At 38.6% G+C, this 13,425-nt stretch overlaps 1 protein-coding gene across 1 annotated transcript; it reads left to right on the forward strand.

The window, feature by feature from the left end:
- Positions 1-4,724: 4,724 nt before the first annotated feature.
- Vmn1r157 (vomeronasal 1 receptor 157) lies at positions 4,725-5,618 on the forward strand. The gene has a single exon (NM_001166754.1). It carries the CDS (start codon positions 4,725-4,727, stop codon positions 5,616-5,618), a length of 894 nt encoding a protein of 297 aa, NP_001160226.1.
- The last annotated feature ends 7,807 nt before the right edge of the window (positions 5,619-13,425 follow it).

Consider the following 13,425-nt stretch of genomic DNA (forward strand, 5'->3'; position numbering starts at 1 on the left):
GAATGGGAAAAGATCTTTAACAATCCTACATCTAATAGAGGGCTAATATCCAATATATACAAAGAACTGAAGAAGTTAGACTACAGAAAATCAAATAACCCTATTAAAAATTGGATACAAGGTTAAACAAAGAATTTTCAACTGAGGAATATCAAATGGATGAGAAGCACCTAAAGAAATGTTCAACATCCTTAGTCATCAGGGAAATGCAAATCAAAACAGCCCTGAGATTCCACTTCACACCATTCAGAAAGTCTAAAATAAAAAACTCAGGTGATAGCAGATGCTGGCGAGGATGCTGAGAAAGGGGAACACTCCCTCATTGCTGGTGGGATTGCAAGCTGATACGACCACTCTGGAAATCAGTTTGGCAGTTCCTCAGAAAATTGCACATAGTACTACCTGAGGACCCAGCAATACCACTCCTGGGCATATACCCAGAGGATGCTCAAACTTGTAATAAGGACACATTCACCACTATTTTTATAGCAGCCTTTTTTTTCCTTTTCTTTTTTTTAATTAGGTATTTTCCTCGTTTACATTTTCAATGCTATCCCAAAGGTCCCCCATACCCACCCCACCCCCCAATCCCCTACCTACACACTCCCCCTTTTTGGCCCTGGCGTTCCCCTGTACTGGGGCATATAAAGTTTGCAAGTCCAATGGGCCTCTCTTTGCAGTGATGGCCGACTAGGCCATCTTTTGATACATATGCAGCTAAAGACAAGAGCTCCCGGGTACTGGTTAGTTCATATTGTTGTTCCACCTATAGGGTTGCAGTTCCCTTTAGCTCCTTGGGTAATTTCTCTAGCTCCTCCATTGGGGGCCGTGTGACCCATCCAATAGCTGACTGTGATCATCAACTTCTGTGTTTATAGCAGCCTTTTATAAAAGCCTGGAGCTGGAAAGAACCCAGATGTCCCTCAACAGAGATATGGATACAGTAAATGTGGTACATTTACACAATGGAGTACTACTCAGGTAGTTAAAAAGGATGAATTAATGAAATTCTTAGGCAAATGGATAGAACTAGAAAATATCCTCAGTGAGATTACTCCATTTCAAAAGAACACAAGTGTTATGTACTCACTGATAAGTGGATACTAGCCTAAATGCTCCAAATAACCAAGATACAATTCACATACCACAGGAATCTCAAGAAGAAGGAAGACCAAAGTGTGGGTGCTTCAGTCTTTCTTAGAAGGAGAATAAAATACTCACAGGAGTAAATATGAAGATAGAGTAGAGCAGAGGCTGAAGGAAAGGCCATCCAGAGTCTGACCCATATGAGGATTCATCCCATATACAGTTAGTTACCAAACCCAGACCCTATTGTGGATGCCAAGAAGTGCATGCTGAAAGGAGCCTGATATGGCTGTCTCCTGAGAGACCCTGCCAGAGCCTTACAAATACAGAGATGGATGCTTACAACCATCCACTGGACTAAACACAGGGTCCTCAATAGGGAAGTTAGAGAAAGGACCAAAGGAGTTGAAGGGGATTGCAACCCCACAGTGAGAATAACATCAACCAACTGGTCTCCCAAGGGCTCCCAGGGACTAACCCATCAACAAAGGAGTACACAAAGCTCCAGGTACATAAGTTGCAGAGGATGTCCTTGTCATGCATCAGTGAGAGGAGTAGTTCTCAGTCCTATGAAAGCTCGATAGATGCTCCAGTGTAGGGAAACTGAGGTCTGAGGGGTTGGAGTGGGTGGGTAGGTGGAGGAACATCCTCAGAAAAGCAGGGGGAGGGAGGATGGGATAGAGGGTTTCCGGGAGGGGGGGGAACCATGAAAGGGTATAAAATGTACAATATAGATAAAGAAAATATCCAAAATAATTACTCATACCCACATAAAAAAATTACAAAAAATAAAAATCAAAGAAGCTTACATTAGTTATCATGAGATGTCTACGTGGGGGACTGTCCAACTAGTATAGTGCTGATTTATTAAAACTCCTTTGAAATATGCAAGTGAATGTATTACAGGAAGCCCCAATAGCAGCAAGTGTCTGTATAGTTTTTCAAAAGACACTTAGTCGGAGTTATTCTTCTCCATATATCTTGGTCTACTTTCTCTCTTACACACACCCAAATCTGACTCTTCATGTTCCATTATAGCCTTTCATCCTTTATAAGACTGTATTCTACCTCCTCATTTTTCATCATGCCGTGACTCTTACAAATTCCTGAATTTGAAGGTTATTTCAATATAATTATTTATTAGGCTAATAAATGATATGTAATTGTCAATTAGCCAATATAAATTTCACAGTAGAAATTATGGATATGTGCTTGTCCTAGACAACCCTAAGGTATCTAAGCAATTAATGACCAGTTATTCTTTCTTTTTGTCCTATTTCCACATATATCCCTTTTGCGTACTGGTAATTTCATTTGTAAAAATATTGTGCAATGATATTTCTCACACATTTAAGTATATGTCCTTTGTGCCTGAGACAATATTGTTGCAGGCTTGAATATCAATAAATGTTTAGAACATACAATTCTTAGATTTATAATCAGAATTTTTACTTTTCATCATTGAAAATCAAAACTAAATCCCTAGTTTTTTTTATTATACCTAGAGCAGACATGAGTTGGAGCTATCTATTTCTTAATGATTGCTCAATCCTTATCTTTGCTTGTATATCTAGGATTACTTAATTACAAATGAGATTCTCTAAACTATCAACGTATATTAGACCTGTGATAAGGATTCATGAGTATATCAGAAAACAAGTCATGATCTTCCTGAAAACAAGTGGATATGGGAATAAACCCAGGATTCAGGTGGGAAAAACCAGCTTCAGTTAATAAATTCGTCATTTATAAATGTCCTGGGTCAAACATGGGAAAAGTTGGAATGAAGCAACTTCCTGGGAAATTACAGAATCTGACTGACACATTGCTAGTTTTCTTGGAGGACTTGGTGTCAGAATAATTTTGCAAGAGTGAAATAGTAGGGAGGAAAGTACTCTGTAGAAACTCACATAATGAGTCCCTTGTTCTACCCTGGAGTGCCCCAATTCACATCTGACCACGAGATAAATTCAGAACTTAGATTCTCCCAAAGGAAACATGAAAACCCTTCCCTAACTTCTGCCCAGGTACTCATTAACATCTAACAAACTCCTAGACATCATCAGTAAGCATCAGAAAGGAATGGAGATTTGCTCTGGGGATAAATGATTTTTCCTTCATTGGAGGTATCCCAAAGGCACCATGAAGACAAATGTGCGGACGCCACAGATGACACAATAATAAACTCTCTGAAGGATGTCATGCCCCGGTGCCCTATTATTTTATGAGACTGGAAACTAGGACTTTGTTGGGTTACCTTTACAGCATTGCGTGGAGAATAAGAAACCATTCTGAATTTCATTGCATTCTTTTTCAGGCAAAGAGTGACACAGAGACGTTCCTCAATCCAGGCACTAGGAAATATGCTTCCATAGAAGCTGTGCTCTGCAGCTGGTTTTCAGATGAGCATCTTCATCCTGACTGAGGCTCAGAAGGTGGGATTCATCTACCATAGACTTCTGCTTAAAATTCTTTTCTCTTCAGTGAAAATTGTCTTCTGAAGCCAACATGAAACATTATTTCTTTCTGAAGTCTGCAGGTTAACTTAAATAGGTTAATATTTTGCTTTCATGTCAAAGAAATGTCTGTGTCCTAGATTAGTACTCAAGAGAAAACAGCATTCAGTGTAACATGTATGTGAGATAATGAATTATACCTGGTGGATGGAGGCCCTTGTGTTCCTATAGAAAACATATAAACAAGTAAAGTGCAGACTAAGCATCAGCTTGCAAAGGGTATTGGGATTATATTATACTATATTATATTATATTATATTATATTATATTATATTACTGCAAAGGGATTGTGTTAATAATTTTGGAGGGAATCAGCAGATGATGCAGGTAAGACTCTGGCACCTCACATTTTAGAACAAAAATTATGATCAGTAAAATTATTAATAAATGAAACTTGTTAGCAAGTGTTTTTTTTTTTTTTTTCGTATGGAGGACACACATGTAAGCCTATGTTCATCTGTGTGATTACAACACAGGTGGCTTTATCAGAAATATTTGGTGTTTTTAAAAATTTTTTAGGATGAGTAGTATAAAATTTTCTCAAAAGCCAACAACTCAATTTCGTACCACTGAATTCGGTTACACAACTTCATTATTGTGTGCAATATTATATTGTTCCCATACATACTATTTTTAATATGTTACTATAACATAATGAAATTCAGTTAATTATTTTTATGTTGCATTTATATATTCTTTTATTTTTTATTGATTTAGTTACATCCCAATTGAAGCCTCTCCTCCCTCCTAATTGTATTGAATTCTGATGATGGAATCACAGACTCATAGTAGACTCTTTACTGTCTGTATTCATATGCAAAGACCTTGGTGTGTTAAAATGTGTGTTATTGTGCTCTTGACCTACTGGACCAATAAAGATGTAGTTGCAATACAAAATTTACATTGAGGCAGGAGTAATAAAATCAGTATAAAATTTTATTTGAGTTTTTATACATTCATTGTTTTTCAGGCAATTTGCCTGTAATGTGATAGAATAGTGTCTCACTTATCAAGTGAAGAAATTGTCTCAAATCAATTGGTAAGTGTGGACAATAAAACAGAGACCCGAGGAGAGTAGTGTCCTACCTAATCATTACTCCAGGGTTGAATAAAGGCCTCTCCATGTCTGCTCATGGTAAATCCGTGAAAACCACTGAGGAAGTGGCTCTTCAGATCCTCTTGCTTTGCCATTTTGAGGTTGGGACCGTGGCCAATGTCTTTCTATTTGTCCATAATTTCTCTCCAGTCTTGACTGGTTATAAACAGAGGCCCAGACAGGTGATTTTAAGCCACATGGCTGTGGCCAATGCCTTGACTCTATTCCTCACTATATTTCCAAACAACATGATGGCTTTTGCTCCCAAAACTCCTCCAACTGAACTCAAATGTAAATTAGAATTCTTCAGTCACATGGTGGCAAGAAGCACAAATTTGTGTTCCACCTGTGTCCTGAGTGTCCATCAGTTTGTCACTCTTGTTCCTGTTAATAGAGGTAAAGGTAAACTTATACTCAGAGCAAGTGTCCCAAATTTTGCGAATTATTCTTGCTACAGTTGTTGGTTTTTCAGTGTCTTAAGTAACATCCACATTCCAATTAAGGTCACTGGTCCACAGATAATAGACAATAACACTTACGATAAAAGCAACTTGTTCTGTTCCACTTCTGGATTCATTGTAGGCATTGTCTTCTTGCAGATTTCCCATGATGCCACATTCATGAGCATCATGGTCTGGACCAGTGTCTCCATGGTACTTCTCCTCCTCACTCCCAATCAGGATGCCAGAGGCCAAGCTGAGACCAGAGCAACCCATACTATCCTGATGCTGGTGGTCACATTTGTTAGCTTTTATCTTCTAAATTGTATTTGTATCATCTTTCATGCCTTTTCTATACATTCTCGTCTCTTCATAAGACTTGTCAGTGAGGTTCTGGCTGCAGTCTTCCCCAGTATCTGCCCCTTACTGTTGATCTTCAGAGATCCTAATGATCCTTGTTCTGTGCTCTTCAAATGTTGAAAACAAGAGCCCCTAAATACTGCCAAATACTGAAGACATCTTCACTAATACCATTAAATACTTTATTCCATATATATGTTTTCAACATTTTGTATGAATAAGGTGTGGTGCTCACTGCTGTAATTTTAAAAGAAAAAGCTATACTCATTTGTTGATGTGAAATGATTTCTGGTTGGAATCTGACTGACATGGTAAGTGAGTTATTCACCATCCTCTGTTCTCCTGTATATAACTGCATTGTGCTGCAGGCTGGACTGAAACTGATGCAACCAATTTTCACTAAACAGTTTAATGTGTTAAATGGTACTGATCAACCTGATACTCTTGCTCTTTCTTAGTTAATACTTCAAACTTTGGATAAGAACAGAATCCCTCTCTATATTTCTCTATCTGAACAAATGAGGATGCATTGCTCTAATTAAATGTTTTCAAGGATGAACATTTTATATACGGTAAATATATTGCATGTCATTCCACTTTAGTTAGGAGATATATGCTTAGCTACCTTGGGCCCTACTGAGGTGAGAGTCAAGCACTGAACAACATAACTTTGTGCTTTCTAGAGCAGTACAATCTGCTGAGCATATCGAGAATAAATAGGAAAAGAGGCAGAAACAGGTCACACTCAGAATCCTTAAGCGATTTAAAGTTTCAGGACCAGGGAGGAACCCAGGATCCACACTGGAGATCTTCTGAAAGACTTCACTCTGGGCCATGGTGAAATTGTTTTCCAGTCATCACAAACACCTACCAATCAGACAGGAGACAATATATATCTGAACAACGAGGAGGCAAAGTTGTCACTCCATCTGTCAGTGGCTTTCTCAATCACAAAAATTATTTTCTCAGAAGATTAAAATCAAGCATCTAATATTTTCAGCTATCTGAGAATGACCAAGGCTAGAAAGACCACAAGATAAATACCAGGGGTGGTTATAGCTGTCAGTGTGATGAAACTTATAATCTGACTTGTGGTACTTACTTCTGTGAACAAAGAATATTTTAGCATTCATTTTTTTGTTCATGCGTATTGGTTATGTATGTATTTGTGGGGATTCCCTCCTCTTAAGGAGAATAGGTGTCATACCCCTAGAGCTGGAGTTACAAACTGATGTAAGCCTACAAAGATAGGTTCTCAGAATCGAGCTCTGATCCAATGTAAATATGGCCAGGCTTCCAACCTGCTGAGCCATCTCTCGAGGCCCACACTGAAAAATTTATCCAACACACTTAACTCTTCACTTCCAATTTGGGATGTCGGAAATCTTCAATATCAGCTATATTGAAAGAGCTTGAAATAATAGAATAGGAACCAACAGTTTGTATGTTCGATATTAAGGATAGATTCGCACTGAGTTATGAAATTAATACTGAGACTCTTCATGTACATTTTCACAGACCTCTACCAACAATAAAACTGACAATCCCACAGCACCAAGTCTTGATCATAACACTGGCCATAATAAGAATCAGCAATACAGCTCAGCAGCTAAAGCACTCACAACTTAGAAATGATTATCCCAGGTCCTACCTAGTGGAGAGAACAAAATCCTACAATTGTACTCTGCCTTCCTCAAATCTGTGCTTGAACATGTCCACACACCGAAAAGAAAAAGTGTATTTTCTAAGTTCAGTTTAATCAGTTCAATGTATCCTATAACACTGATCTCTGCCTGTTAAACTCTGTATACCCTTATATCTAAGCATTAGTTTGTTGTACTTCATTGGATTGTACTATCTACTACCCATCCATCACATTTTTCACCACAATATTTCCAACCAACACTCAGTAGTAAAGAAAAGTTAGAGAGGAAAAGGTGTGTAGACATCTGATGTTGGTTTTGGTAAGTCCAAAATCTATCATCATGATATCTCTAACCAGAAGTCAAACAAGACAGCCAAACAACAATTCATCAATAGCAAAATCAGGAGCAGGTACAGCCGCAAAGGGAACTGACAGCAGCAGGCAAAGCAGGAGCCACCACAGGCCATCTTGGGGATCTCACACAAATACCTTCTCAAGATTCTCAAGAATTCCAAACAAAAACTGTCTGCAGCTGGAAAAAAATCATACCCCTCCTATAGCATGAGACTCATAATTATTCGTTGTGGACAATTGGAAACAGCACCATATCCCATATCAGGGATTAAAACAAAAACATATTCATGTAACATAACTGGGTTTTTGAAAAAATGAAAATTATCACATCAGTCAAAGCACAAATACTGAAATGTTAATAATATTCAAAGGAGGCATGAATTATAATGAGAAAACTTTGGAAAGGGCAGAAGTTAGCAGGTAAAATTTCAAGAAGACATAAATAAATAAATAAATAAATAAATAAATAAATAAATAAATGGCCTTTCTATGTTCCATCTAAAGTTCCAGAACTGACTTCAAGCCATTCTTTTTGTTGCTCCCAAACACTACTTCCTCAGAACCCCTCTCTAAGCCAAGGATGGTCCTTAGCACCAGGAGGCCTACTGACATCCTGAACAACCAAGAAAAACTCACTCTCCAATTTCCTGCCTGCTGAACTCCAGTACTCCCAGAAGCTGTGAGGTCTGCCCAATTCTCTCCATTCTTTCTATGCCCCATCTTCCTGTCCACACTTCTACATACAATTGAGAACCTGCACTCCACACCCTAGTTCACAGCTCTGCATGCCTCCTGGTAGACCTGTTACCAAGTGGTACAATCAGTCCCAGAGGCCTACTGTGACCTTGTATGGCCAGGACAATTAATACCAGAGACAACAAGATTTCTAAAGACATGAGCTAAAATATGATAAGGAAAAGCCAGTGCAATATGGCACCACCGGTAACCAGCTATCTTACTCTAGCAAGCATTAGGTACCCTGACACACCTGAAGAGCAAGAAAATGGCCTTACATCTCATTGTATGAAGAAGATATAGGCCTTTAATGAGGAAATAAGTAAATATCTTTTTTCTTTTTTTTTATTACGTATTTTCTTCAATTACATTTCCAATGCTATCCCAAAAGTCCCCCCCCCACTACCCTACCAACCCATTCCCATTTTTTGGCCCTGGCGTTCCCCTGTACTGGGGCATATAACGTTTGCCTGACCAATGGGCCTCTCTTTTCAGTGATGGCCAACTAGGTCATCTTTTGATACATATGCAGCTAGAGTCAAGAGCTTTGGGGTACTGGTTAGTTCATAATGTTGTTCCACCGATTGGGTTGCAGATCTCCTTAGCTCTTTGTATACTTTCTCCATTGGGGGCCCTGTGATCCATCCAATAGTTGACTGTGAGCATCCACTTCTGTGTTTGCTAGGCCCCGGCCTAGTCTCACAAGGGACAGCTATATCACCGTCCTTGCAACAAAGGCTTGCTAGTGTATGCAATGTTGTCATCGCTTGGAGGCTAATTATGGGATGGATCCCTGGATATGGCAGTCTCTAGATGGACCATCCTTTTGTCTCAGCTCCAAACTTTGTCTCTGTAACTCCTTCCATGGGTGATTGTTTCCAATTCTAAGAATGAGCAAAGTGTCCATACTTTGGTCTTCATTCTTCTTCAGTTTCATATGTTTTACATATTGTACCTTATATCTCACTATACTAAGTTTCTGGGTTAATATCCACTTATCAGTGAGTACATTTCATTTGAGTTCTTTTGTGATTGGGTTACCTCACTCAGGATGATGCCCTCCAGGTCCAACCATTTGCCTAGGAATTTCGTAATTCATTCTTTTTAATAGCTGAGTAGTACTCCATTGTGTAAATGTACCACATCATTTGTATCCATTTCTCTGTTGAGGGACATCTGGGTTCTTTCCAGCTTCTGGCTATTATAAATAAGGCTGCTATGAACATAGTGGAGCATGTGTCCTTCTTACCGGTTGGGACATCTTCTGGATATATGCCCAGGAGAGGTATTGGGGGATCCTCCAGTAGTACTATGTCCAATTTTCAGAGGAACAACCAGACTGATTTCCAGAGTGGTTGTACAAGCTTGCAATCCCACCAACAATGGAGGAGTGTTCCTCTTTCTCCACATCCACGCCAGCATCTGCTGTCACCTGAATTTTTGATCTTAGCCATTCTGACTGGTGTGAGATGGAATCTCAGGGTTGTTTTGATTTGCATTTCTCTGATGATTAAGGATGTTGAACATTTTTTCAGGTATTTCTCAGCCTTTCGGTATTACTCGGGTGAGAATTCTTTGTTTAGCTCTGAGCCCCATCTTTTAAGGGGGCTATTTGATTTTCTGGAGTCCACCCTCTTGAGTTCTTTATATATATTGGACATTAGTCCCCTATCTGATTTAAGATAGGTAAAGATCCTTTACCAATCTGTTGGTGGTCTTTTAGTCTTATTGACGGTGTCTTTTGCCTTTGCAGAAGCTTTGCAGTTTCATGAGGTCCTATTTGTCAATCCTTGATCTTAAAGCACAAGCCATTGCTGTTCTATTCAGGAATTTTTTCCCTGTGCCCATATTTTCAAGGCTTTGCCCCACTTTCTCCTCTATACATTTCAGTGTTTCTGGTTTTACGTGAAGTTCCTTGATCCACTTAGATTTGACCTTAGTACAATTAGAGAGGAATGGGTTGATTCGCATTGTTCTACATGATAACAACCAGTTGTGCTAGCACCATTTGTTGAAAATGCTGTCTTTTTTCCACTGGATGGTTTTAGCTCCCTTGTCGAAGTTCAAGTGACCATAGGTGTGTGGGTTCATTTCTGGGTCTTCAATTCTATTCCATTGGTCTACTTCTATGTCACTATACCAGTACCATGCAGTTTTTATCACAATTGCTCTGTAGTACAGCTTTAGGTTAGGCATGCTGATTCCACCAGAGGTACTTTTATCCTTGAGAAGAGCTTTTGCTATCCTAGGTTTTTTGTTATTCCAGATGAATTTGCAGATTGCTCTTTCTAATTCGTTGAAGAATTGAGTTGGAATTTTGATGGGGATTGCATTGAATCTGTAGATTGCTTTTGGCAAGATAGCCATTTTTACAATGTTGATCCTGCCAATCCATGAGCATGGGAGATCTTTCCATCTTCTGAGATCTTCTTTAATTTCTTTCTTCAGGGACTTGAAGTTTTTATCATACAGATCTTTCACTTCCTTAGTTAGAGTCATGCCAAGATATTTTATATTATTTGTGACTATTGAGAAGGGTGTTGTTTCCCTAATTTCTTTCTCAGCCTGTTTATTCTTTGTATAGAGAAAGGCCATTGACTTGTTTGAGTTAATTTTATATCCAGCTACTTCACCGAAGCTGTTTATCAGGTTTAGTAGTTCTCTGGTGGAATTTTTAGGGTCACTTATATATACTATCATATCATCTGCAAAAAGTGATATTTTGACTTCCTCTTTTCCAATTTGTATCCCCTTGATCTCCTTTTGTTGTCGAATTGCTCTGTCTAGGACTTCAAGTACTATGTTGAAGAGGTAGGGAGAAAGTGGGCAGCTTTGTCTAGTCCCTGATTTTAGTGGGATTGCTTCCAGCTTCTCACTATTTACTTTGATGTTGGCTACTGGTTTGCTGTAGATTGCTTTTATCATGTTTAGGTATGGGCCTTGAATTCCTGATCTTTCCAAGACTTTTATCATGAATGGGTGTTGGATCTTGTTGAATGCTTTTTCCGCATCTAACGAGATGATCATGTGGTTTTTGTCTTTGAGTTTGTTTATATAATGGGTTACATTGATGGATTTTCGTATATTAAACCATCCCTGCATCCCTGGAATAAAACCTACTTGGTCAGGATGGATGATTGCTTTAATGTGTTCTTGGATTCGGTTAGCAAGAATTTTATTGAGGATTTTTGCATTGATATTCATAAGAGAAATTGGTCTGAAGTTCTCTATCTTTGTTGGATCTTTCTGGGGTTTAGGTATCAGAGTAATTGTGGCTTCATAGAATGAGTTAGGTAGAGTTCCCTCTACTTCTATTTTGTGGAATAGTTTGTGCAGAACTGGGATTAGATCTTCTTTGAAGGTCTGATAGAACTCTGCACTAAACCCATCTGGTCCTGGGCTTTTTTTGGCTGGGAGACTATTAATGACTGCTTCTATTTCCTTAAGGGATATGGGACTGTTTAGATCGTTAACTTGATCCTGACTTAACTTTGCTACCTGGTATCAGTCTAGAAACTTGTCCATTTCATCCAGGTTTTCCAATTTTGTTGAGTATAGCCTTTTGTAGAAGGATCTGATGGTGTTTTGGATTTCTTCAGGATATGATGTTATGTCTCCCTTTTCATTTCTGATTTTGTTAATTAGGATGCTGTCCCCGTGCCCTCTAGTGACTCTAGCTAAGGGTTTATCTATCTTGTTGATTTTCTCAAAGAACCACCTTCTCGTTTCCTTTATTCCTTGAATAGTTCTTCTTGTTTCCACTTGGTTGATTTCACCCCTGAGTTTGATTATTTCCTGCCGTCTACTCCTCTTGGGTGAATTTGCTTCCTTTTTTTCTAGAGCTTTTAGATGTATTGTCAAGCTGCTAGTATGTGCTCTCTCCCGTTTCTTCTTGGAGGCACTCAGAGCTATGAGTTTCCCCCTTAGAAATGCTTTCATTGTGTCCCATAGGTTTGGGTATGTTGCGGCTTCATTTTCATTAAATCTAAAAAGTCTTTAATTTCTTTCTTTATTCCTTCCTTGACCAAGGTATCATTGAGAAGAGTGTTGTTCAGTTTCCACGTGAATGTTGGCTTTCCATTATTTATGTTGTTATTGAAGATCAGCCTTAGGCCGTGGTGGTCTGATAGTATACATGTGACAATTTCAATATTTTTGTATCTGTTGAGGCCTGTTTTGTGACCAATTATATGGTCAATTTTGGAGAAGGTCCCATGAGGTGCTGAGAAGAAGGTATATCCTTTTGTTTTAGGATAAAATGTTCTGTAGATATCTGTCAGATCTATTTGTTTCATAACTTCTGTTAGTTTCACTGTGTTCCTGTTTAGTTTCTGTTTCCACGATCTGTCCATTGATGAAAGTGGTGTGTTGAAGTCTCCCACTATTATTGTGTGAGGTGCAATGTGTGTTTTGAGCTTTACTAAAGTGTCTTTAATGAATGTGGCTGCCCTTGCATTTGGAGCGTAGACATTCAGAATTGAGAGTTTCTCTTGGAGGATTTTATCTTTGATGAGTATGAAATGTCCCTCCTTGTCTTTTTTGATAACTTTGGGTTGGAAGTCGATTTTATCCGATATTAGAATGGCTACTCCAGCTTGTTTCTTCAGACCATTTGCTTGGAAAATTGTTTTCCAGCCTTTCACTCTGAGGTAGTGTCTGTCTTTTTCCCTGAGATGGGTTTCCTGTAAGCAGCAGAATGTTGGGTCCTGTTTATGTAGCCAGTCTGTTAGTCTATGTCTTTTTATTGGCGAATTGAGTTCATTGATATTAAGAGATATTAAGGAAAAGTAATTGTTGCTTCCTTTTATTTTTGTTGTTAGAGTTGGCATTCTGTTCTTGTGGCTGTCTTCTTTTTGGTTTGTTGAAGGATTACTTTCTTGCTTGTTCTAGGGCGTGATTTCCATCTTTGTATTGCTTCTTTTCTCTTATTATCCTTTGAATGGCTGGGTTCGTGGAAAGATAATGTGTGAATTTGGTTTTGTCGTGGAATACTTTGGTTTCTCCATTTATGGTAATTGAGAGTTTGGCCGGGTATAGTAGTCTGTGCTGGCATTTGTGTTCTCTTAGGCTCTTCTGGCTTTCATAGTCTCTGGTGAAAAGTCTGGTGTAATTCTGATAGGTCTGCCTTTATATGTTACTTGACCTTTCTCCCTTACTGCTTTTAATATTCTATTTTTATTTAGTGCATCTGTT

Source organism: Mus musculus, chromosome 7, assembly GCF_000001635.26.
Source record: "Mus musculus strain C57BL/6J chromosome 7, GRCm38.p6 C57BL/6J".
NCBI lineage: Eukaryota > Metazoa > Chordata > Mammalia > Rodentia > Muridae > Mus > Mus musculus.